The sequence below is a fragment of the Schistocerca cancellata genome, chromosome 2 (assembly GCF_023864275.1).
Source record: "Schistocerca cancellata isolate TAMUIC-IGC-003103 chromosome 2, iqSchCanc2.1, whole genome shotgun sequence".
NCBI lineage: Eukaryota > Metazoa > Arthropoda > Insecta > Orthoptera > Acrididae > Schistocerca > Schistocerca cancellata.
The window spans coordinates 341,184,853-341,210,552 of NC_064627.1; the positions used below are offsets into that span (position 1 = coordinate 341,184,853).

Consider the following 25,700-nt stretch of genomic DNA (forward strand, 5'->3'; position numbering starts at 1 on the left):
GTTCTGTCTCCTTTTTTATGTAACGGGTGAATAAGGGCACATTTCCAATCCTCTGGTAATTTTTCTGTTTCCCATATTTTTGTTATTATTTTTGTGAGCTCTTGCAACGTCTTTGGTCCTAGGTTTTTTAATAGCTCTGCAACAATGCCATCTTCGCCAGATGTTCTATTATTTTTTAAGTTTTTAATGTGACATTTGATTTCTTCCTGTGTTGGTGGTAATGAATCCGGTTGAGCGTTGGCACTGATTTCTTTGGGAAACCTTAAACTAGGTTCTGGGCAATTTAGTAGGTTAGAAAAATATTGAGCCAATACTTGACAGTTTTCCTGGTTTGTTAGGGCTACTTTACCATCTGGTTTTCTGAAACATAAATTTTGAGGGATATATCCTCGTATTTTATCTGCGAAAGTTCTGTAGAAGTCTCTTGTATTATAGTTTTGGAAATTTTCTTCTATGGCATCCAGTTGTGCCTTTGTGTACTTCCTTTTTGCTTGCCTAATAGATTTTGAAACCTGTTTTCTAACCTCGTTAAATAACTGTAGACTTTCTTGTGATTTTTTACTGTTATATTCTTGAAATGCCTTTTTTCTCCTTTCCAATGCATTTTCACAGTCTGAATCCCACCAAGGGTGTTTGAATATCTTTATCAAGGGAATAGTTTCCTTAGCTATTCGCGTGATTTTAGAATGAAATTCTTCCCATGTGTTTGCCTTTTCCTTCTCCCATTCTTCTTTTACTTTAGATTCTTTAATCTTCTTGGTGTCATATTTCTGTATTTCTGTTTTCTTCTGATGACTTCTTCGTGCTGTAAACTTGATTTTAATTCTAGTTAGGTAATGGTCTGAATCAATGTTTGCTCCTCTGCGTACTTGGACGTCGTAAATTTCTTTTTGTACTGGGTATGAAATCGCCACATGATCTATTTGAAACTCGCCAATTTGTTGTATAGGAGATCTCCATGTCTTTTGTTTTCTTGGACATTTTCTTAGAGATGTTGACATTATCTTCAGGTTATTCTGCTTACATAGTTCGACGAGCCTTGTACCATTTTTATTGGTAAATTTATGTGCAGGATATTTGCCTACGGTCTTTTGGTGGATTTTCTCTCTACCAATTTGGGCATTAAAATCGCCGAGTAGAACTTTTGTATCATCTTTTGGAATCTTGGCCATTATATTCTCCAAATTTTCCCAGAACTTTTCTGTTTCTATGGGGTTTTTCTTGTTGTCTCCGTTTGTGGGAGCATGAACATTAACCATTGTGTATGTTTTGTTGGCACATTGTAAGCGCATCGTCATTATCCTATTATTTACGGGAGTAACTTCCTTGATGGAGCTGAGCACGCTCTTGTGTATGACAAACGCCATCCCGAGATGGGGGGCTCCTCTTCCGATTCGTTTATCCGTCTTGCTCTTAAAGATGCGATAGTTGCCATAATCTGATGTTTCTTCATCTGTAAAACGCGTCTCCTGTAAAGCTAGTATTACTATCTTTTGCTTTTCAAGTTCTGTTGTAAGGTTTAGAAGTTTTCCTGGTTGGATTAATGTATTTATGTTAAAGGTTCCAATGTATGTAGGTGTTTTGAGTGGAAGTTTGCCAGAGAGCTCCGACTTTCTCTGATGTAATCGTGTAAGTCCAGGTTCCCCAGAATCCGAATTCCTGGTTGCCATCTGTTGATGGGTGGATTGGTTACCACCTGGGGTAATGTTGTTATTACTTGCACGAGTCATACTTGCTTGTAATCAAGTTGGTCCAGTGTTTCCACTGGGTGTTTAGAACCAGGGATTGTTAGTTCCTGGCACATTATGACCAGCCGCACATTGTGTGAACAGACGCTGACCAGGATGCCGATGGTTCCCACTTCAGACGCGTCCTGGATTTGGGTGTTGACAATGCTTATTGTAATGGCGGCACTTACTCGCCATGACACAGCAACGTCTTCGGGTTCTGTGGTTTTTGAATGAGTGTGACCCTTGCCAAAAGTCACCCTCCCACACCCTCGTGATGCTGCCGCCTCGGTCCGGGACTGCTTATTTGGGTTTCCCCTTATTCGCAGCTGTCCACCATATCTGATGGATCGTTCGCTATCCGCCACCTGCGACCCGCCCTGTACCTGAGGCTCGGCTAGGGTATATATATATATATATATATATATATATATATATAATAGAGGGAAACATTCCACGTGGGAAAAATATATTTATATTTTATTTATATTTTATATTTTATTTATATTTTATATTTTATATTTTTATATTTTTATATTTATTTTCATTTTCATTTCAGCCTCGTGTTCCACTTTCCACCTTCCAGTACCATGTCACCCTCACAACACCTCCACAACGACCCCATTAAGTTTTATTTACATTCCCTCCGCAAACATGCCTTCGCCCTAGCCAGATTACACTCCCATATTTTATTTTCTCAGGCTTGTCTGACATTTGGCATCACCCCCAAAGGCCTCACACTTAAAGTTCCCATCTCTGGCTGCAACCCTTGGCCTTTACAAATGTCTGCTTGTGTCTGTGTATGTGTGGATGGATATGTGTGTGTGTGTGCGAGTGTAAACCTGTCCTTTTTTCCCCCTAAGGTAAGTCTTTCCGCTCCCGGGATTGGAATGACTCCTTACCCTCTCCCTTAAAACCCAATCCTTTTGTCTTTCCTTCTCCTTCCCTCTTTCCTGACGAGGCAACCGTTGGTTGCGAAAGCTAGAGTTTTGTGTGTATTTGTGTGTCTATCGACCTGCCAGCGCTTTTGTTGGGTATATATATATATATATATATATATATATATATATATATATATATATATATATATATATATATATATATATAAAAACAAAGTAGATGTGACTTACCAAATGAAAGTGCTGGCAGGTCGACAGACACACAAACGAACACAAATATACACACAAAATTCAAGCTTTCGCAACAAACTGTTGCCTCATCAGGAAAGAGGGAAGGAGAGGGAAAGACGAAAGGATGTGGGTTTTAAGGGAGAGGGTAAGGAGTCATTCCAGTCCCGGGAGCGGAAAGACTTACCTTAGGGGGAAAAAGGGACGGGTACACACTCGCACACACACACATATCCATCCACACATATACCGACACAAGCAGACATATTTAATATATATATATATATATATATATATATATATATATATAGAAATTAAAAAAGAAGGGCCTTATGAAGACTGAAGACAATGAGGACTGGAATTAACACTATCAACAAGCAATGAATAGTGTCAACCAATGTCAGTTTTCTCTTGTGTGATTTAAGTGTTATGACATCATATGATTCTAGAGTAAGAAACAAAAGTGTGTATAAACTGAGGTACATATAAGGTGATGGACAGGCTGGCTAATAGTCTAATACACAACAACAATATTAGCACACACCTTTGTGGTCCAAATAATAAGTAATTACTTGGAATTTTAACTGAGGAGTGTATTCTCTGTGCTACTTTGTCTCAAATGCGATGGGCAAAATTGACACAAAATGGTGGTAAGTGGGGGGTGGGGGGGGGGGGGGGTAGGGGGGAGGCCATTCAGCCATCTGTTGAGTGCTATATGGAGGCAAGCAGTGGAGAACTGGTTTTTTGTTGTATATGGCGAGGCTAGGTGAATCGAGAAGGCTGGCCAGAGCTGCAGCAGGAGTAAAGCGTCTGAGGACTGGTTTGTCTGTGGACAGTGCATGGCACTGGGGAAAGCCCAAAGCTAACACACCTGGCAGCAAAGGAGGTGAATGCCAAGGTGGTCTGGCAACTGAATGTGTTGCATTAAAAGTATGCCATATCCTCTAAAATAGCGAAAACTGCCTACAGTTGAAGTACAGAAAATGAAAGGACATTTCTAGAATTGTCAGAAGCCCCACCCATACACTACTATCCTTTACCTTCCCTGCCCTCTCCAGATTGTTGCTTCCATTACATGTGACAGTTGCATTCTGATCCGAGCTGCTAGATTTGAGGTCATGTGTGTGTGAGATATACTAGGTGTTGTAAATAAATGGTGTGTGTTTCCCTTTCTTTGTCTGATGAACACTATGGTCAAAACTGAATGTGTAAGTGTCTTTCAATTCTGCCTGTCTACAACTTAATGTATCATCTTCATGGTAGTACTCAATCTTTTCCTTACATAGTTGACATCGAAACCTCGAGTTTCCATTGTTTGATAAAATTATTACCATATTTATATGACTCTGATTTAGAAGTCATTAAAGTTTACATGTTTATTTATTTATAACACGTAATAACTGTTAGCAGGCTTCTTATTAACACATATGATACACCAACAAATATGGTTGACATTGGTTATATGATAAGCAAGCTTGTTGTGCAATATGCACAAAAACAAATTGTTAAATTATTTATAATTTTGAATTAAGCTGTGATACAACAGAATTCTGCACACAAAGACTATTATTTAGCTTCAGCATGTTGATGTTGCAGTAGGGACTATGATGTAATAAATTATGTCAATATGATTTATTATGTTCATAAAAAAAACATTTAAGGAATGTGCTTTGAGTCTCATGGTGCCACAGTAGAATACAGACATGTATTTGACTAGCTACTGTAATTTCCTTTCTGAGCAAAAGTAAAATAATAAATCAAAAGGATAAAGTGTAGACATTTAGTTATTGGATAAGATTTAAATTAATGTACATTTAAGAATATGTTAACTGAATTTTCATAATGTATACAAAACAGTGTAAAGTGTATATCTGAGAAGGTGGGCCAGGGAAAATAACAGACTTGACTGCAGCAGTTGATCATGTGACCAAACCCTGGAGTAGGCAGGAAGAGTGGTTTTTTGTTGCTGTCATTGTTGGAGTGAATAAGGTTTGCCGATTATTGTCATTGAAGAGCGGAGGTCTGTGTCGGTAAGACCGGGAGATCAATGAGCCATTTGTGATAAAGTGGTTCAGCATAGTGGTAGTATGGACTTGTTGCAATTATAGGTGACCACATTGGGACATTAAAATAGTAAGCAAGTAAATATTAGTACTGAGTTCAGTGTAAAGAGTTAATCTGATTTGTAACGAGTTTCAATGGAATTTAGAAAACACTGCAAAGTGTTTAAATTTTGTTACATGTACTACAAACTGACACTTGTTAGCATTCAGAACCTTTATTCAGTGTCTTGCTAGCTGTGCTCTGCTCTGTACACTGGCTCATGAAAGTATCTGCTGCAAGTCTACTTTGAAATTTATGGCCACATTTTTGTAATGTTTCCTTTGTTTGATTCTTTGCTTGCAAGTAAATTTGCAAATTGAATTTAAACCAATGCATTAGGCATCTCATTCTCTGCCAGGTTTGTACCTAGAAGTCTCAAAGTGTTCAAAACATAACTGGACTAATATTTTCCCCAATATTTATAACTGTGTTTTACTGATTGCAACATTGTTGCCAGCAGTTACCAGTGATTCTAAGAATATTCAAACTATTTTATTCACAGTATTTGACACAATTATTTTAAAAGTCTAGATAATTAATTCTGTTCAGTGATTAACATCTATTCTGTGTAATTATATGTAGAATATTTGAAGTTGTTCAACACTGGTCAAAATTATTGAGGCTTTTAAAAAAAACTATGATGGAAGACTATGCATAAAATAGTTTGAGTAATGGTGTCTATTTTTTTTACCAAAAAATCCATGAAAAATAAAATATTTGTTCTGAACACATGAAGAACCAGAAATAAACATTCTGGATGTGTTAAATACACAGTTAACCAGTCATAATTCAAATCTAGCTTATGGTATCTTTTTGTAAATCTGTTGCTAATATACTGATGTGGGTTGTTCTTTGCTTAATATCATGTAGTCACAACAGTGACAAGTCTTACCTCCTGCAGTTTGAATGGTCTATAAACCGGCCCTCAGTGATGCAGAATGGATGCTGTGGTGCATGAGTGTTGGTGACAGCTGGTGTCACTGATGTTGCTTGGACTGGAGATGATGCCACCTGTTTCGTTTGTGAAGTTGCTGTGGTAGCTGGAGGGTTTACATGAGGAGGGCTTGTGATGCTCTCCTAACAACAGGAAATTTAACTGCTTCACAATGACACACATAACAACAACATTATAATAATGTAGCAAAAAGTCTTGATGAAATGTTATAGTTTGATTACTACAAACACAGGATATCAGTTGTGTTGTATATTTTTTGCAACACCAGGAAGTCGAAGTTTATTTGTTGTAAAGATGGAAAAACATTTTATACAAAGCAGGTAGGCTGGGGACATGTTATCATGGAACAAACTGTGGTATGCTTACAAGACATTTTGTAGTTTCAACATTACACTCTATATGTATCATTTATTACATAGTTATGTGCATTTCATAACATCGATCTACATAGTAAGACACTTCTCTTGCAAAAAGCAGATTTTATGAAATGTTCCCATTTAATATACAGAAGTAGTTGTTTCAGTATGTTATGCATTTGTAACAATGAGGTTGTAACAGTGTTTCACTGCAACTTTACATAGTCTGTAAGAGCTGTAGTTTACTGTGTACTGGGTTCCATTTCTTATGTGTAGATTAATGAGAATGCAAGAAGAGAAGTTTGTGTTTCACCAGACAGAGTATTCAGCATACACTGGTGACTCACCAATTCTGGAGATTCATCACTGTTAAACAAAAAAGTTCAATACTGTTAAACAAATATACAAGTTTTGAAAAGAAAAGGGGAGGGTAAAATGAACTACTTATATGAGGGTTGACTGAATAGTAATGCCTCCACCTTTGTAACTCCTCAATAGTTGGCAGCATTGGTATGCAGCAGGTACTGGCTTGTTCTATAGCCTCTTCTCTACAGCTCCAGTTGGCAGGAAGCCTTTGCACTAAACAGTTGTGTTGTTACAGTGTAAAGTATGGAACCCTGTGCAGACGGTTGGTCAATACAATTTAAGCAACACGCAGTCATTGAATTTTTGACAACAGAAGGTGTCACCCCAAAGGAGGTTCATAAGAAAATGAAAGCAGTTTATGGTGACTGTGTTGATGTGAGTACTGCATGTCATTGAATGAGTAAGTTTAAAGATGTTGAGGTGGGAACATCTGACCTGCATGACAATCAAAGAGTTGGACGTCCTGTGACAGCAACCACTGAGTTTCACAAGCAAAATGTTGACATATAAATACAGGACGATCATCATCACTCAAAGAGAATTTGCAAGCACAATTGGCATTTCACAAGAAGGTGTGGGTCACATTATTGCTTTGCTTGGCTATTGGAAGATCTGTGCGCAATGGGTAGCCCGGATGTTGACTATTGAAATGAAAGGACACCACTGTACGGCATCCTCCATACAGTCCAGATTTAGCACCGTCTGACTTCCATCTGTGCCCAGTAATGAAAGATGATCTGCGGGGACATCATTATGCTTCTGATGAAGATGTGGAGAGAACTGTGAGACTGTGGTGTGGAAACAGAGTGCCGACTTCTTCCATGACGGCTTCAGAAAACTTGTTCACTGTTGGCAGCAATGTCTCCAATTCGCTGGTGATTATGTGGAGAAGTGGATATTGGTAATTAAAGATCACATTCTAAGGATTATTTGTGCATTTGATTTATTAAAGCGTTCCCATCCAAACCCAATTAACGAAGGTGGAGGCATTACTATTCATTCAACCCGCGAATCATTTGCTTGGGAATATGTGAAAATGTGTAATTCTTATTTGTAAGTATTTCATGGATAATATCAGTCAGAAATGGATCAGATTTTATTCAAACAATAATACAGAAATTCTGGTGCTTTCATAAGCCCTATAATTAAACTACCACAGATAATTTTATGATTTACGACTGGGTGTCAAGTGCTTATACACACAGCCTTTCTTGTATATACTGTTCCAATTAGTCACTGAAATACACATTAACATGAGAAGAAGAAATATACTAAAAATTAAAATTTAAAAATAAATACATAAAATGGTCACTAGATTAGCTGGTCACTGCAGCTATGCATACCATCTATTGGTATTCCTCGGGCCTTCTGATCAGCCCAGGAGGCGTCACAATAGCAACATGTCTGCATGACCTATTGGGATGATGCAACACATCTGTTCATATAAAAATAATGGAAGCAGTAAAGGTAACTGTAGCAATCTGCTGTTTACTACACTCACCAACCATACCAGACATAAAACAGGCTGCTGTGGCAAATGTAGTGTGCACGCTGACATTAGAATAGCATGTCTGCAATTATCTGAGGTGGCTGCCAAGGGCAGACCATAAGCAACCACCATCATGAGATCTGCTATGCACGTGCAGCAAAACACCAGTGACACAGACGTTAAATCTGTTCCACATATGTAAATACTGTCAGTGTATGCTAGTTGTATCTCTTTTACAGTCATTTTTTTCCTTGTGTTCCTATTTAGAACACAAGTGGCAACATTGAGGGTTGAGTTTTTATGTGTTTTGGATTCTGTATTTTTTCTGCTGTTTGGCTCTTCCATGGAGGTTTTACTCCAGTCACTTTTGCACCGACTTCAGGTGCATATGGCAATGTTGGAACAACAGTTGGCTGCATTATTCAGGCTAGCTCATTTGATGAATCTGTGAAGACTGGTATGCTTATGAGAAGTGGCTTTACCAACATTTTATAGCGTTCCAGGTGGCCAACACAAAGGTCTGTAAGGTTTTTTATTTATTGTGAATACACCATCAGATGTATCACTCATTGTACCAATTAGCTCCTATGCAAAACCAGCATCACTTTCTTTTGACAATCTGTGTAGTTTGCTACCATCCTATCACCACAAGCATACACATGTGGTCAAGGCATGAGTTGAATTCTACCAGTGTCACAAGCAGCTGCAGCAGTTGTTCCAAAGTTAGGGTGACCAAGCTTTTTGGCCTCAATCATAAGTGCCAGTTTGGAGCCTTATGCACACACTATGGTCAGAGTCCGCCGCTCGTGGTCTCGCGGTAGCGTTCTCGCTTCCCGAGCACGGGGTCCCGGGTTCGATTCCCGGCGGGGTCAGGGATTTTCACCTGCCTCGAGATGACTGGGTGTTTGTGTTGTCCTCATCATTTCATCATCATCCAGGAAAATGGCACAATTGGACTGAGCACAGATTGGGTAATTGTACGGGCGCTGATAACCACGCTGTTGAGCGCCCCACAAACCAAACATCATCATCATCATCATCACTATGGTCAGAGAGGCCATCATTTGCATGGCTCCAGGAAAGGAGGTGCGTAAATGTACTCTTCAGTTTGCAGAACTTGTATTAGAAGAGGTTTTGATGCTGCACAGTTGTTCAAGGCCTCCCATGCTGTGAGTTACTAATTAGAGGCTTGGAATAATGTCACCATTGTTGACAATGTTGTTGTTTTGTGCAGCATTAACAGACACCCTGCCCCAAGCAGTGGGCCTCTTGGAATTTAAAAAAAACAGCGGGTCACATAGCAGAGGTATGTCAATGTCTACCCCCCACCCTAGCCCCACCTCTACAGGAGTCATTACAGGAATCAATGGACATTAATATTCATACTGTTTCATTGCCACATTTTCCATTATCTGAAGCCCACAACAAACTTTCCATTGAAATGTGTACTACAAGTCGACACAGGGGCTGCTGTGTGTCTACTCAACACATAGATGTACACCAGGCTAGGGTCCCTACTGCTGGCAATTTGTGAGTGTCAATTTGTAAGCTGAAACAAAAAGCACTTTTCTGTTCTTAGCCAATTCATAGCCAGTTTATAAGTCAGTTGTCCACTCCGTTACATAATTGATTAATGATCAAGTACTAAATATTTGCTTGGGTTAGATACCTTTGCAACTTTTGGTTTCTCTGTTGCTGATGTGGTGCATCTGGTGTCAGACCAAAAGCCTTATCATGAATTGGATTCCTTGTGTTTGAATTTTGTATCTATTTGACCCAGAGTCAGGTTGTGCAAACAATTTCACAACATACATTGCCCTCAAACCCTCTGACCACTCTCATTTTTTTGGGAGGTGTGGCTTTTGCCAGTAGCTTTAGGTGATCAGGTTAAGATGGGCCCAGATCACTTAACGTCACTGGGAGTGATATGACTGATTTCCTGAAGTGAGTGAGCTATACCCTTAGTGGTAATAAAGAAGCCATCCAGTCAGCTCCAGCCCTGTGGTGACTTCAAAGTTATTATTAATGCACAGGCAGTCATAGACACCTACTTCCTGCCTCGTCTGGAGTAGTTGCTCACAAATTTGGCTGGGGAACAATTCTTTTTAAAAGTCGACTTGGCTGAAGCCTACCTTCAGACTTCATTGGACAAGGCCTCTAAACAGTTGCTTGTGGTTAATATTCATTTCAGTCTCTATTAGTATCAGTGGGTAACATTTGGGATCACTAGCACACCTGCCATCTTTCAACATTTCTTAGAACAGGTTATGACAGTTATCCCTCAATGCATAACTATCTTGATGATATCATTGTGACAGGTGCCATGACGGAGGATCACCTACCTAACTTCTGTTTTCTGTTTACTGTTATGCAAGCTGTGGGCCTCAAATATAATCTTGCTAAGTCTAACTTTTTCCAGCCTTCCATTGTTTATTTTGGTCTTGAAATTTCCTGGCAGAGCATGTGGCCCATGGGACAATATGTCACCTCCACTACAGCTTTGCCCCATCCTTCTAACCCATAGGAACTTCAGACATTCCTCAGAAAAATCGTGTATTATCACAAATTTATTCCCAGAATGGGTAGTATCACCCGCCTCTTGCATTTGTTGCTTCAGAAAAGTGCTCCTTTTGTTTGGTCTGCAGCCTGTCAGCATGCTTTTATGCAGTTTAAGGATAGTCTTCATTTTGCACCATATCTTGCAACATTTCATTGTGGTACGCATCTGCTCCTGGCCACAGATACATCCCAGTATGGGCTGGGGGTGGTCCTCAACACATTGGTGTGGTCATCCGACTGGCGACCAGCAGTGTTTTCGAAATCCAGGATGAACCTGCAGCACTGGGACAGGGGAACTACATAACTCCTAAAGCGTGCATATGTAAACATGCCCATCAACACATGGGGGAAAGGGATCAACTGGCTGCCCTGACAAGGTCTACACTTGGCCCCCACCCTCAAATAGGGTCTAAACTACCCAGAACAGTTGATGCCATTACAGTAGTGAGGGCAACAAAACAAATACAAAGATTTGCATGTTCAGTAAAATAGGCAAAGAGGAGCATTGTACTCTTTCAAGGAAAAAGCTGGAACTTTTAAATCTGGAGAGGATCATGTAGAGAAACTGTGGCTCAAGTTGAGAAGAACAGTTGATCAAGCATTGGGTTGCTATGTGGCTAGCAGAACATGATAGCAGGAAACCTCCCTCACTGAAAAGAAACTTTAAAAAAAATTAAAAAGCAGTGAATAATGCATAATGTGTGTAAAAAAAAAAAATTAAAAAGCAGTGAATAATGCATAATGTGTGTAAAACAGAGTATAGCACTATCAATAGAAAGACGCTGAGAAGAACATGTAACCTTCAACAAATATTGTTGCAGAATCTTATGGAAGGACTTCCACAAAAGCCAAATAAATTCTGGTCATTTGTAACGGTTCTTAGTGGCACTAAAATTAGTATCTATACACTCACAGATGACCCAAGTAATAAATCCAAGATTAACAATGCAAAAGCAGAAGTGCTGAACTATGGTTTCAAATGAAGATAAAGGAGTACTGCTGCAGTCAAATTCTTTCACTATTGCAAAGATAAGTGACATAGATATTTGTATCAGCTGCACTGAGAAACTGTTGAAATCGCTAAAACTGAATGAGGTTCTAGGGGCCAATGGAACTGCTGTCACATTCTACACAGAACTTGCATTTGAATTAGCCCTTCATCTACCTATAATAAACATAAATCCCTTGAACAAAAACTTTAATCAGCAGTTGGAAGAAAACAGGTCACACACATGGGCCAGAAGGTAGCACAAGTGACAGACAAAACTACTGTCCACTATCACTGCGGGCCATTAAACTTTAATCCTCCTTCTGTTTTCCCCAATATCACTGACATCAATCTGTCTTGCAAAACCAAACCTGTCCTTTCCTGACATGACATCCTGAAATCAATGAATTAAGGCATTGGGGGGATGCAGTATTTCCTGATTTTTGGTAAAGCATTTGACTCAGTACCAATGATTATTAGCAAAAGCATGTACATAAGGGGTACCAAATGAAATTTATGACTGATTTCAGGGATATACCATGTTAGTCTAAACATTTCTCTTACAAACATGTTTCCTCCTCCTTCTCCTACTTAGTTTCTGCTTCTGAGGAGGCCGCGACACCCCAGGAGTGATGAATCTATATGCTTTGGTTGGTTGGGTGGTTGGTTGATTCAGGGGAGGGGACCAAACAGTGAGGTCATCGGTCCCATTGGATTATGGAAGGATGGGGAAGGAAGTCAGCCATTCCCTTTCAAAGGAACCATCTCAGCATTTGCCTGAGGTGGTGTAGGGAAATCATCAAAAACCTAAATCAGGATGGCCAGACACGGGTTTGAACCATTGTTCTCCCAAATGCAAGTCCAGTGTGCTAACCACTGCACCACCTTGCTCAGTCATGCTTTGGAAATAAAGGCATGTGTACCCTTCATTACTTAAGACATTTGCAGCACAATCAACCTCATCAACAGCTTCCAGTGCAATTTCTGCAGTATCAGCAAAAAAATTACTGTCTGCAGTTCCACTCTGCTTCACACAAAAACCACCAGCACATGCGCTTGACTGTACATCTGGTCCAGACTCTATGGCCTCTAAACATCACCCATTATCACCCAATGAGGCTGATACTACTGTACTTAAATCACCCATGTTGCTATCCACACATTTAGTTACTCTAGTACAGACTACATTTATGAGGGGAAGAAATCACATGGGAAGAGAATGGGATGTGTAAGGGCTTTCCAGTGAAACTTTTGCAGCACAGTCAATCTCCTCAACAGCTTCCAGTGCAATCTCTGCAGCGTCGGCAACAAAATTAATGTCTGCAGTTCCACTCTGGCAACATGGATCTAGCAGGAAATGAGATTCCACAGTATCTCAATGTGAACATGAAGAACAACAGTACAACTGCACACACAACAAAGAACAAATGTGTGATATTTGTACAAGAAACCATTATTGATGTCTGATGATGGGCTCAGGCCCAAAACTAATTAAAGTGAAATAAATCAGTCATTCAAAAACTGTGGTTGGTTGACATTTTTTCTTCAGTGATAATTTTTGGAATATCCTAGAGGGGAGCTCACATATAGCAATGAGTTGATTCAGGAGTGGCTGTTGAGGTTCTGGAGGCAAGAGTAAAGGCTGGCTGTATTTACAATGGTTGCATATCTTGACAATATTATCAATGAATCTGAACCAGAAACGGGTTAAGATGGAAACTGGATAGTAGAGTTTCCCCTATGTTATATAAACAGACTGGTGCAGAAAGGAGCCTATGATAGTTCTTCGAATTTCTAAATCTTGTCTTCAAGGAGGAATAATTAATGTCAGAACGTAGTTAACCGAAAGAATTATAAAAGGGGCAATTGTTCTGAGGTCAGGAGGATGTCGGGAAAAATAAATTCTATGACAACAAGACAACAGACTAAGAGAATTTTCTTGTACAGGATTGAAGCATCGGCAGTAACAAAATACATACTGTTTGCGGTATTTAAGAAGGAAGTAAAGAAGACTAAAGTTTTAATCCCCTTGACAACAAAGTTCTAAGAGAGAGTGGTAGTGGAGTGGTCTCACCACAATGTCTTCTGTATTACTGTGGTAAGTGCCACACTGCATACTGAGCAACTGGTTTGATGCACCTGATTCTCAAGTTTCTCTCATAGCAGAGTGTAATACCTGTGATCATTCAGATAATCTGTAACTGGCACCTCTAATCGGTAAGTTGTTGATCACTTTCCAATACAGCACTGCTGTGCTGCCTATGGGAGTGGGCAGGGAAGAGGTGGGGACAGGAAGGGCTGCTACTTGCAGAGTCAGGTGGCTGTGCAGGGGTGCAGGTTGGGAAGGAAGGGATGGGGGGTTAGTTGGTAGGGGGAGGGGAAAGGGAGAAATAAGAGGAGAGAAGAAGAGAAGGAGAAGAGACTAGTAGGTATGTTGGTGGGACACAAGTTGTGTGTACTGCTGAAGTGGGAGCAGGGTAGGGGATAAGTAGGTGTTGGACAGAGACTAGCAAAGTTTGAGATCAAGGGGGTTATGGGAACGAAGGATATAGTGCAGTTTAGGAAAGCTGGTGTTGGTAGGAAGAATGCAGATGCTACAGGCTGTGAAGCAGTCATTGAAGTGAAGCTTATTGTGTTGGGCAGCATGTTCAGCAACTGGGTGATCCACCTGCCTCTTACGCACAGTTTGATGGTGGCCATTCCTGTGGACAGACACCTTGTTTGTTGTCATGCCCATGCAGAAAGTGGCACAATGGTTGCAGCTTAGTTTGTAGATCACATGGCTGTTTTCACAGACATCCCTGCCTATGATGGGATAGGAGATGCCTGTGACAGGACTGGAGTAGGTGGTGATGGGAGGATGTATGGGTCAGGTCTTGCATCTAGCTATACTGCAGGAATATGAGCCATGAGTCAAGGGGTTGGGAGAGGGTTGGAGTAGGGATGGACAGGGATACTGTGTAACTTTGGTGGGCAGCAGAATACTATTGTAGGAGGGGTGGGGAAGATACTGGGAAGGATATTGCTAGTTTCAGGTCATGACTAGAGGCAATGAAAACCCTGGTAGAGAATGTGAATCAGTTGTTAAAGTCCTGAATGGTACTGAGTCAGCTATGAGAGGAGTGCTCTTTTGTGGCTAAAGAGTGCATATGTGGGAGGTGGTAGGTGATTGGAGAGAGAATGCACACGAGATCTATTTCTGTACAGTGTTGGGAGGATAATTTCAGCCTGTGAAAGCCTAAGTGAGACCCTTGGTATATTAGGGGGCTGCTTGTAACTACAGATGTGATGACCTTAGGTTGCTTGACTGTATGAGAGGAACATATTGGTATGTAATGGGTGGCAGCTGTCAAAGTGGAGGTACTATTGGTGGCTGGTAGGTTTGATGAGGAGGGAGGTACTGACGTAGCTATCTTTGAAGTTGAGGTCAGCATCAAGGAAGGTAGCTTTTTGGGTTGAGGAGGACCAGGTGAAGTGAATGGGGGAGAAGATGTTAAGGTTCTGGAAAAATGTGATAGGTTGTCCTCACATTCCACCAGAACCTCAACACCTTCTGATACATTTGCTTCACCTGCCTCCATCCCAGCAGATTGCAGCTCACTTCAAGTGCAATCACAGTCTACAGTTGGGGCTTGGCCCCTGAAGACAGTGGCCATGTTTGTATGAGTTGTGCTTGTGTGTGTGTGTGTGTGTGTGTGTGTGTGTGTGTGTGTGTGTGTGTTTTCATTGGGCCTGTCTGCAATTAAATGCTTCCTATTTGTGGTGAGTAAGAAGCTGTCCTCATATTGTTGTTACCTATTAGTATGTCTTCTGAAATTATATACATTGCATATTTAAGTGTAATTTAGCTATATGAGTGGACACTGAAGTAATTGATCAAATTTATGGAATAAGTGAAAAAATTTCTCTGCTTTATAATAATAAGCTGACACAATCTTTGTGAAACAACTATGTAGAGAAAGCATAGAATTAAAGAAAGGAGGAGGGGGCAGAAGAAATCAGAATTTCTTTATGAGGTCAAATGAAGTCACACCTGATCTCGTTTTTTCTAAACATTTGTGGGATTCTATAAGAATAAGAATAAGAATCTTTATTAGCTGTATTTTCTTATACAATGGGCTTCGTCAATAAGTTCAATTACAGTATAAAGATGGTTATATTCTCATAACAATGTATATATAAATCATATGAATATTAGTGTAGTACAATATCACACATTTGGAATTTTATATATTGTTAATTTTACAATAAAAAAGAAAACATTATACAGATTTATATTAAGTGGGGAGTATTCATGTTGATGACACTATGTCCTTATCATATACATGTTGATAATACTATGTCATTATCCTAAGCTATTGATACAAATATAGAGCACTCAAAATAGGTCTATTATGCCTATATGTTAAATAATGTTTTTCCAAATTTAGTTCCTACTACAGGCAGAGGTACCTTTCTCTATATATGGTATAGTAAGAGTATTCACTACACTGTCTAAGAGTTTCAATGCACTAAACAAGCAGATGCTATTTTTAACTCATTAAATAAGTTTTTACTCTACAGAAATCCTGTTAGGAATACGTTCTTTGGCAACTGTAAAGTAGCAGATGATTACTGTTAGTAATGATTTAAACAATGTGGACTTAGTCTTTCATAGGGTATGCGATCCTGTCCTGATCAACAATCAATAACTCACTGTGCTAATAGCCATCTGCGTGTGTAAATGAGTGCAATGTGAAGTGAATTACAATACCTGTTGAGAACAGCCTGGCACTTGAGACTCAGGCAGACACATGCGGCGAACAGCGTGGAAGGCAAGTCCTGGACCACACATCAGGCGACGGGGTTGTGCACGATCACCAGTGCACTCGATGTAAGCTCGGCAGTCACCCTCCACAGGCATCCGACCACGACGGCTCCCACAGCTATCATAACAAAACATCTAAATCTTTTCTATGGCTGCTATCTCATTTATATTCTAGATCTGCAGTTGAATTTTAACTGAACTGGACAGACATAGCCAGAAACAGGGATACACTGATGAGCCAAAACATTAATGACCATCTGTTTAATAATGTGTTGGTGCAATTTTCAGACAGAATACAGCCATGATTATGCATGGTTTGGATTCAACACATCCTTGGTAGGTTTCCAAAGATATGCAACAACATATGTCACCGCTCAGTTCAGGCAATTACCGCAAATTACAGGCTGGTGGTTTGTAGTCGACACCTGATATGTGTTCCAACCGGTACAGGTCATGGGCATTTGCTGGCCAAGACATCAAAGTGGCTTTAATGCCATGTTCCTCACACCACTGCAGCAAGGTCTGACCTTGTGACATCGAAAGTTATCCCGTTGGAAGGTTTCATTGCCATAGGGGAAGACACCACACATGAAGCGATGCAGTTGGCCCTCAATAATGTTCACGTAGTCCACAGCTTTCATGGTGCCTTTGATTACTACCATGGGTGCCATAGATGCCCAACTCAACATACCCCATTGTATACTTCTGCCCTCACCGGTCTGCATCTGTGGCACTGTGCATGTTTCAAGCACCTAGATTATGGTGTGTAAGGACAAAACTGTCGACCTGTTGTAAGAAGAAATGTGGTTCATTTGACCAGGTGACCCATGTCTAATGATCTATGGTGGAAGCTCAGAGATGCCTTGCCAATTGTAATTGATGATGTTGTTGGTTCAGTATGGGAACAAGTAGGGGATCATGTGCTCTGGAGTTCCATGTTCAACAATGGCCTTTGAACAGTGTGCTCTAAAATACGTGTGCCTGCAGCAGCATTGTATTCTATCATCAGATCTGCCACAAATCACTGCCTATCCTGCTTTACACAGCAGGCAATACTCTGGTCTCCATGCTTTGTGATGAGACATGGATGTCTAATACCAAGTGGCTTACTCATTATTTCATCATCCTCCTATCACATTCCACAGATGCTAATGACAGTAGTATGCAAATAGCTGACGAGCTTCACAATTTCAGAGATTCTTGTTCTCAGGCTCAGGGCCATAACAATCTGACTTCCTTCAAAGTCACTCATATCAGTGAATTTCCGCATTTGTGGTCGTTATGTTCGCTATAAAGACCACCAATTCATCTCTGTTCCACTTATATTCTTTCCTTACTGCATCATGTGACTGCAACACTAGGAGAAGACATTCAGTCTTGTGGTGGCAGTAGTCATAATGTTTTGGCCCATCAGTCTATAATAAATGATTAATGTAAACAAAAGGCTGAACAAAACATGAAAAATTAATGTTATCTTGCTCTAATCACTTGTGCATGGCCAATATATGTATTTAGTGCATCCTGTGACAAAATCTTCCACTTAAGTAACTAGAAATGAGATGCAAATGTCAAAGTACTATGTTGATGTTAATGACACACCTTTTTTGTAAACTGAGGTTTGACTAAAATGAAAGGACATAATTGGAAATGTACTGAAACCTATTCAAGAAAACAAATACTTTACTGTACTCCACTAATTCCACATGAACAACTTTGACCACACCAGCCAGCAATAATGTCCAAGTGCTGCCTCAGGAATGGTACCCAGCAATGACTGAAAGGTGACATTGCCTACAAGCACTGTTTTCCAGTTTTTTTCCATGCTCAAGTTAATGTCAGTTGCCATGCTGTATGATTTCTGGTAGGGTAAACAGACATACGCCATACACAATGGCCTTAATGATGCAATAATATGCATTTTACATCAGTAGAAACTTTCAGGTTTTTATAAATAAAAAACAGACAGCAACACAATCAATTTGTTACAAAATAAATGGTGCAGCTAAAATTTTTAGTGAATTGACCAATATCCAAATAAGGACAGATGCTGAATATTCTTACATAGAACTGAGCACTGGAGCAGCATGCTCAAAAGTACCAGGAATGTCTAAAACAGTAAGCAGAAGCAACTTCATTTAGCTAACCAAATATAGTGAGTTCAGAGCCTAATGAGATAGTGCAATGGAGCAACTGATAACGGGCAATTTTGTTACACAATGAGAAGGATGGTATGTTCATGCAAACTGTCAGTAAATTTTTTGTTTATGACTGGATAAAATACTTTTTATATGGAAAAGACACTATTTATGATGTGTCACATTCACTAACTGTTGACAGCCACAATGTCAAACAAACCTGAGCATATTCTGCCACAAAATCGGTTGCTGCCTCTGAGACTGGAATAGAGATTAGCAAAAACAGTTTTAATGCTGTCATTCAGAGATATGTTTATTACGAGGTAGATCTATTGCACATTTGTGCCACATAAATTGCCTGATAGGCTGAAGGTAAAACAGATGGAAACTACTGAGATTTCATTGACCAGCTGAACTGATGCAGATCATCATCACAGGACACAAACACTGAGAAGTATAGAAACCATACATCCATGCCTGCCAACTGGTATGACACACTTGTATTTGCAGCTGCAATTTATTCACTAAAAATTTTATAGGGCTTGATATGAACACATTTTTGGTGAATACACTCATTAATGTCAGTTTTTGTCACATAAGTAAAGATTTGATGTTCGTAAATGCATTTTAGACTACATCTCAGATTATCTGAAATTCTACTGTTTCTTATGCCTACTTTTATGAGCCAGATGTTCCAAAAAACATTATATTGTAAACTTAGTACCACAATTTCCATCAAATTAAGTTAAAAGTAAATAACATGCACTTAAATAAAAAGAAAACATGATAAATAATTACCGTACTGTTTGTTTATGTATAACTTGAAATATACTGACCTGTAGGCTTAATGAACAATGTATCTTTTTGTGTATTTACATCTTTTATTATTGCTTCTGTCTTCAGTATTTTTCACCAAGAGTGGGAACTTTGCTTGCTGTCAAAGGGTTGTGGGATTTATTGTGAATCTTATAAGCAATGTTTCTTCAGGGCTGAGTGCAGTGAATGAGCACTTGGGAAAGTAGAGAGACCCTTAGATGTGCTGGGCTGTGTCAAGTGCCTTTATGTAGGGTCTTCAGAAAGGAAGTTTAGGTAGTAATAATGAGTAAGACAAGAGACAGTCTGAACAGGGTCTTTAACATAAATAGTGAGCTGGATAAGATAGCCTTTCTGACTCTGTGAAACCAATGTGCAATTTGTTAAACTGTTAAAACATTGTGACTGGCCATGCCTCACTAAAGCTGCAATGAGGATTAATGTGAGGCTGTAGGTGACAATAGAGACAGTTGACTTCAGACACGTTATACTGACACCAAAAGGTGGCAGTAGTAGTAGTAGTAGATTGTAGATTGTATTTTATTGGTCCTGTTGTCTACATAGCAGCTTATGCATAAGACATTGGACAAGTCAAGTTATAAATATACAGGCTGAAAGTAATTTCAAGGCATACATATTTAAGCTTACAATAATACACTTTACACACAAGTATTTATATAACACATTTCATAAATTTAAATATTCTTCAATGGAATAAAAGCAGTGATGCTGTAAATATGACTTTGGAGATTTTCCAAATGTATTGACCTCAGTGATAGCTTTTATGTTTTCAGGAAGTTTGTTATAAAGCTTAACTCCCATGTGAAAAGTACCTTTTTGGCACAGTGCTGTGCTGATTTGAGTCATATGTAAGTTCCTGTTTTGTCTGGTAAAGTGCTCACGTATATCACAGTTTTTTTGTAGCCTCTGGTCCTTGCCTATTACATTTAATTTAAAGAACAAAAGGGTTTCCATAATGTATACACACGGTAATGGGGGAATACCAGATTTCTTAAACAGGGGTTTACAAGAGTCTCTAGGCTTGCACCCAAACAAGATTCTAATGGCCCTTTTTTGTAGTTTAAAAGTGCTATTAGCTATTTTAGAGTTTCCCCAGAAGGTGACCCCATATCTAAGACGAGAATGAAAGTACGCATGATATGCATTCAATACTGTTTTCTCACTACAGCATGATTTTAATGAACAAAGAAGATAACATGTTTTGCTCAGTTCTGCATTGAGACATTCAATATGCTTATTCCATCTGATGTTACTCTGCAGCCAAAGTCCTAAGAATTTGGTTTCAGTACTGTTACCAACTGGTTCGTCATTGATAGAGACTGATGGGATAAACATGTCCTTGTTAGGAACATTGTGGAATTTTAGAGCAACGGTTTTCTTACTGTCTATTACAAGCTGATTACTCTGTGCCCAGCTGCTAAGTTGTTTCGTGACCGTGTTTACTGTCTGCTGTAACTGTTCATCGTTGTCTCCTTTTAGTAGAATCGTGGTGTCATCTGCAAATATGATTGATTTGTGTGCATCAATATTTAAGCTTAGATCATTTATGTACAGAAGAAACAGAAGGGGTCCCAATACGGATCCTTGGGGTACACCACATTTTATTTGTTTATAGTCAGATAAGTGATTAGACACAGTTTTTAGTTCAATATTTGTGTGCTTGACGCACACTGCCTGCATACGATTTGTCAGGAAGGAACTGATCCACTTGTTGGACGGACCTCAAATACCATATCTTTCTAGCTTTGATAGCAGAATTTTATGGTCCACCATGTCAAAAGCTTTTGACAAGTCAATAAATACTCCTATTGTTTCCTGTTTTTTGTCCATCAGGTTTAGGATGGAATTGATGCACTCATGGACAGCAGTTGTCGTTGACCTCTTATTTCTGAATCCATGTTGTTCATTACATAGGATGCTGTTTTTATTTATAAATTTCATAAGTTTCTCATACATAACTTTTTCCAGTACTTTAGAGATGCAGGAGGAAATTGTGATGGGTCTGTAGTTATTTACATTGTCTTTATCCCCTTTTTTATATACAGGAATAACTTTTGATGTTTTTAACACATCAGGGAAAGTGCCTGCCTGAAGTGAGCAGTCGCATAAATGTGTGAGTACTTCAATTAGGTTTGATGCGCTCTTCTTTAACATTGTTGCAGGTATACCATCAATACCTGCCGATTTGGAATTTTTTAGTCCTTTTATTGCTTTAGCTACTTCATCTTGTGAAACAGAACTGATGTACATTGATCCTCTACATGTACTTATTTTATATTCATTTGCCTGGATGCTCTTAAAGTTTGATTGTAACATATTTTCAGCAACACCTGTGAAAAAGTTGTTAAATGTGTTAGCTACTTCTAAGGGGTTTGTTACTTTTTTATTTTTATGTGATAGTGTTATATTTTTCCAAGGTTGTCTGTATTCTCCACATTCTTTTTTTATAACACTCCACATAGCTTTTGATTTATTAGCTGAATTATAAATGATTTCATCATTATGCATTATTTTTGCTGCTTTTATTACTTTTCTTAATATTTTGGAGTATTTTTTATAGTATGCGCGTACTACAGGTGAGGAATTTTTTGAGTTACATATTTCATGAAGTAGTCTTTTCTTCTGGCATGAAACCCTTATTCCCTTTGTGATCCCTGTATGGTTAATGTTTTCAGTGGGAATGCAAGTTCAAAGAAATGGGTTAATGTATCAATGAAAGTGTCGAATTTTTCATTTATATCGTTCATTTTGTACACTCCTAGCCATTTTTCTTTCTGTAGTAGTAGTAGCTTTATTCATCTGTAGATCTCTTTTTACTAGGATATAGGACATGTTAAAGTATTTACAAGTTTAGACCAATTTAAAATAAGCTAATTTGTATACACATACATTTACAGACTTCTAGTTAGAGATAATCATTAGATTTACTCCTGGTATACTATACTTCTTTCACAAATAACTTATTAAATAATGTAATGCCACACTGTTCACTCATATCTCACTATCAGTCATTGCACACACTATACACTCATTGTTTCATAACACTTCACTCACTACACACACACACACACACACACACACACACTTACACACACACACACACACTGGTGATCTGTGATCTCTGGGCCATTTTCTGTGACACAACTTCCCATTTGCTATCCTGAAAAACTGAGTCAGCATTCCTCTATAATAAGTGACATATTGAGCTCAGAAAGAGAAAGAGGTGTTAGCATTGTGCAATGCATAGCTTGGGAGTAAGTTTTTCTAGAAAAGGAAAAAAAGAAGAAAAAACATAGTGTGAAGGTGTTATGTGGAATGTTGGATGTTTTATAATTGTTACTATTATTTATTTGTATAACATTTTTTTACCAAACCCCTACTCTGTTTTATCTAAGTAATCCTTCAATGTATAAAATGTATTGCTTAACAGGTACTTTTTAGCTGCCTTTTCAAATAAGTGTATTTTTGCAATTTCTTTTATATCTTTTGGTAATTTATTGTACAGTTTTATTCCTTTGTAGAAAATGCTGTTTTGAGTTTTATGTTTACTTTCTCTTGGCAAATGTAAGTTGAGCCTAGCTCTTGTTCCATAGTCATGGACAGAACCATTTGTGCAGTAATTACCAATCGACTAACATTTTTGGTTATGATTCTTATGGCTATTTTATGGAGTTTGAAAATTGTGTTCATATTTAGTGCATTTGTTCCCCAAAAAAGAATGCCACAGCTAAGAATTGAGTGCACATATGAATAGTATGTAACTAAAAGACACTGCATCTTACACACTGATGATAGGATTTTTAGAGCATAACATGCTGATGACATTCTTTTTGCAAGAACCTTCATGTGTTCTCACCACTTCAACTGAGAATCAGTATTCATTTCTGGAAATTTTGGATTTGTTACACAGTCTATAGAGGTGCCATCTACATTTAATTTAAGATTTTCATTTTCCATCTTCAAACTGAAATTCATGGCATTAGTTTTCTTTATGTTCAATGTCACCTTATTGCTCATTGACCAATTGTAAACTTCCTTGGGAGCTTCATTTGCTTTCTCTGCAAGGAGTTCTCTGGTTTTTCCAGTGACTATAATATCGCTGTCATCAGCGAAGAGAATTTTTTCACCATGAGTAACATGGAAAGTCATTGATGTATATCAGGAATAGTATTGGTCCTAATATGCTACCTTGTGGAACCCCTATACTAATGTATTTTGGTTCTGATATGTGTTTCACTAAATGTTAAGATCTATTTGAAGTATATGTTATCACCACTGTTTGTACCCTATCTGATAGGTATGATTGAAACCAGTCATTAGCTACCCCTCTTATTCTTAATGCTTCTGATTTATTTAACAGAATCTTATGGTCAACTGTATCATAGGCCTTAGAAAGATCCAAAAATATGCCTTTGACACACTCATCTTTGTCAAGAGCATCAAGTACAACCATTGTGAATTCTATTATGACTGACTCCGCGTTTTTGCCACTTCGGAAACCAAACTGTGAGTCGCTTAAAAGATTGTGTTTATTCAGGTAATTTATTAATCTGTATTTCATAATTGCTTCTATTATTTTTGAGAATGGTGACAGCAGGGAAATGGGGTAATTTTCTGACCAAATTTCTCTAGCTCCATGGTTACCATTATTTTGGGATGTCATGAGTTCAAATTATCCAAGAAGCCCCCCAGTCTTTCCCAGATGTGGGGCCACATGACGGATGTGTCAGCCACATATCTGAAGAAACATGTCAGCTGGCAGATGGCAGTTACAATGACCTCATGCTCAAACTTATCCAAAAACAGATTGGCTGCTACCGGAGTCAAGGGGCTACCCATCACCACTCCTTCAGTCTGCTCACAGAATTGGCCTCCACATGGGACCGGAGCGTGGGATGTCAGATCCCCTAATTGAGCAGGTGGGTTAGAAAATTTAAAAAGGGAAATGGATAGGTTAAAGTCAGATATAGTGGGAATTAGTGAAGTTCGGTGGCAGGAGGAACAAGACTTTTGGTCAGGTGAATACAGGGTTATAAATACAAAATCAAAATCAAATAGGGGTAATGCAGGAGTAGGTTTAATAATGAATAAAAAAATAGGAGTACGGGTAAGCTACTACAAACAGCATAGTGAACGCATTATTGTGGCCAAGATAGGCACAAAGCCCACGCCTACTACAGTATTACAAGTTTATATGCCAACTAGCTCTGCAGATGATGAAGAAATTGATGAAATGTATGATGATATAAAAGAAATTATTCAGATAGTGAAGGGAGACGAAAATTTAATAGTGATGGGTGACTGGAATTCGAGTGTAGGAAAAGGGAGAGAAGGAAAAAATAGTAGGTGAATATGGATTGGGGGTAAGAAATGAAAGAGGAAGCCGTCTGTTAGAATTTTGCACAGAGCATAACTTAATCATAGCTAACATTTGGTTCAAGAATCATAAAAGAAGGTTGTATACGTGAAAGAATCCCGGAGATACTAAAAGGTATCAGATAGATTATATAATGGTAAGACAGAGATTTAGGAACCAGGTTTTAAATTGTAAGACATTTCCAGGGGCAGATGTGGACTCTGACCACAATCTATTGGTTATGAACTGCAGATTAAAATTGAAGAAACTGCAAAAAGGTGGGAATTTAAGGAGATGGGACCTGGATAAACTGACTAAACCAGAGGTTGTGCGGAGTATGGTAGAAGAAGAATGGGTAGCTCTGAGGGATGAAGTAGTGAAGGCAGCAGAGGATCAAGTAGGTAAAAAGACGAGGGCTAGTAGAAATCCTTGGGTAACAGAAGAAATATTGAATTTAATTGATGAAAGGAGGAAACATAAAAACGCAGTAAATGAAGCAGGCAAAAAGGAATACAAACGTCTCAAAAATGAGATCGACAGGAAGTGCAAAATGGCTAAGCAGGGATGGCTAGAAGACAAACGTAAGGATGTAGAGGCTTATCTCACCAGGGGTAAGATTGATACTGCCTACAGGAAAATTAAAGAGACCTTTGGAGAAAAGAGAGCCACTTGTATGAATATCAAGAGCTCAGATGGAAACCCAGTCCTAACCAAAGAAGGGAAAGCAGGAAGGTGGAATGAGTATATAGAGGGTCTATACAAGGGCGATGTACTTGAGGACAATATTATAGAAATGGAAGAGAATGTAGATGAAGATGAAATGGGAGATACGATACTGCGTGAAGAGTTTGACAGAGTACTGAATGACCTGAACCAAAACAAGGCCCCGGGAGTAGAC

At 38.9% G+C, this 25,700-nt stretch overlaps 1 protein-coding gene across 1 annotated transcript in view; it reads right to left on the reverse strand.

Annotated features, from left to right (window-relative positions):
• Positions 1–25,700, reverse strand: part of LOC126153905 (uncharacterized) — a 198,989-nt gene that overhangs the window by 22,507 nt on the left and 150,782 nt on the right. The window contains exons 7-8 of the mRNA XM_049916101.1: positions 16,424–16,595; positions 5,850–6,034 (exon numbers count right to left, since the gene is read on the reverse strand). Coding sequence (XP_049772058.1) covers positions 5,850–6,034; positions 16,424–16,595 — 357 coding nt within the window. The remainder of the gene's footprint in view (positions 1–5,849; positions 6,035–16,423; positions 16,596–25,700) is intronic.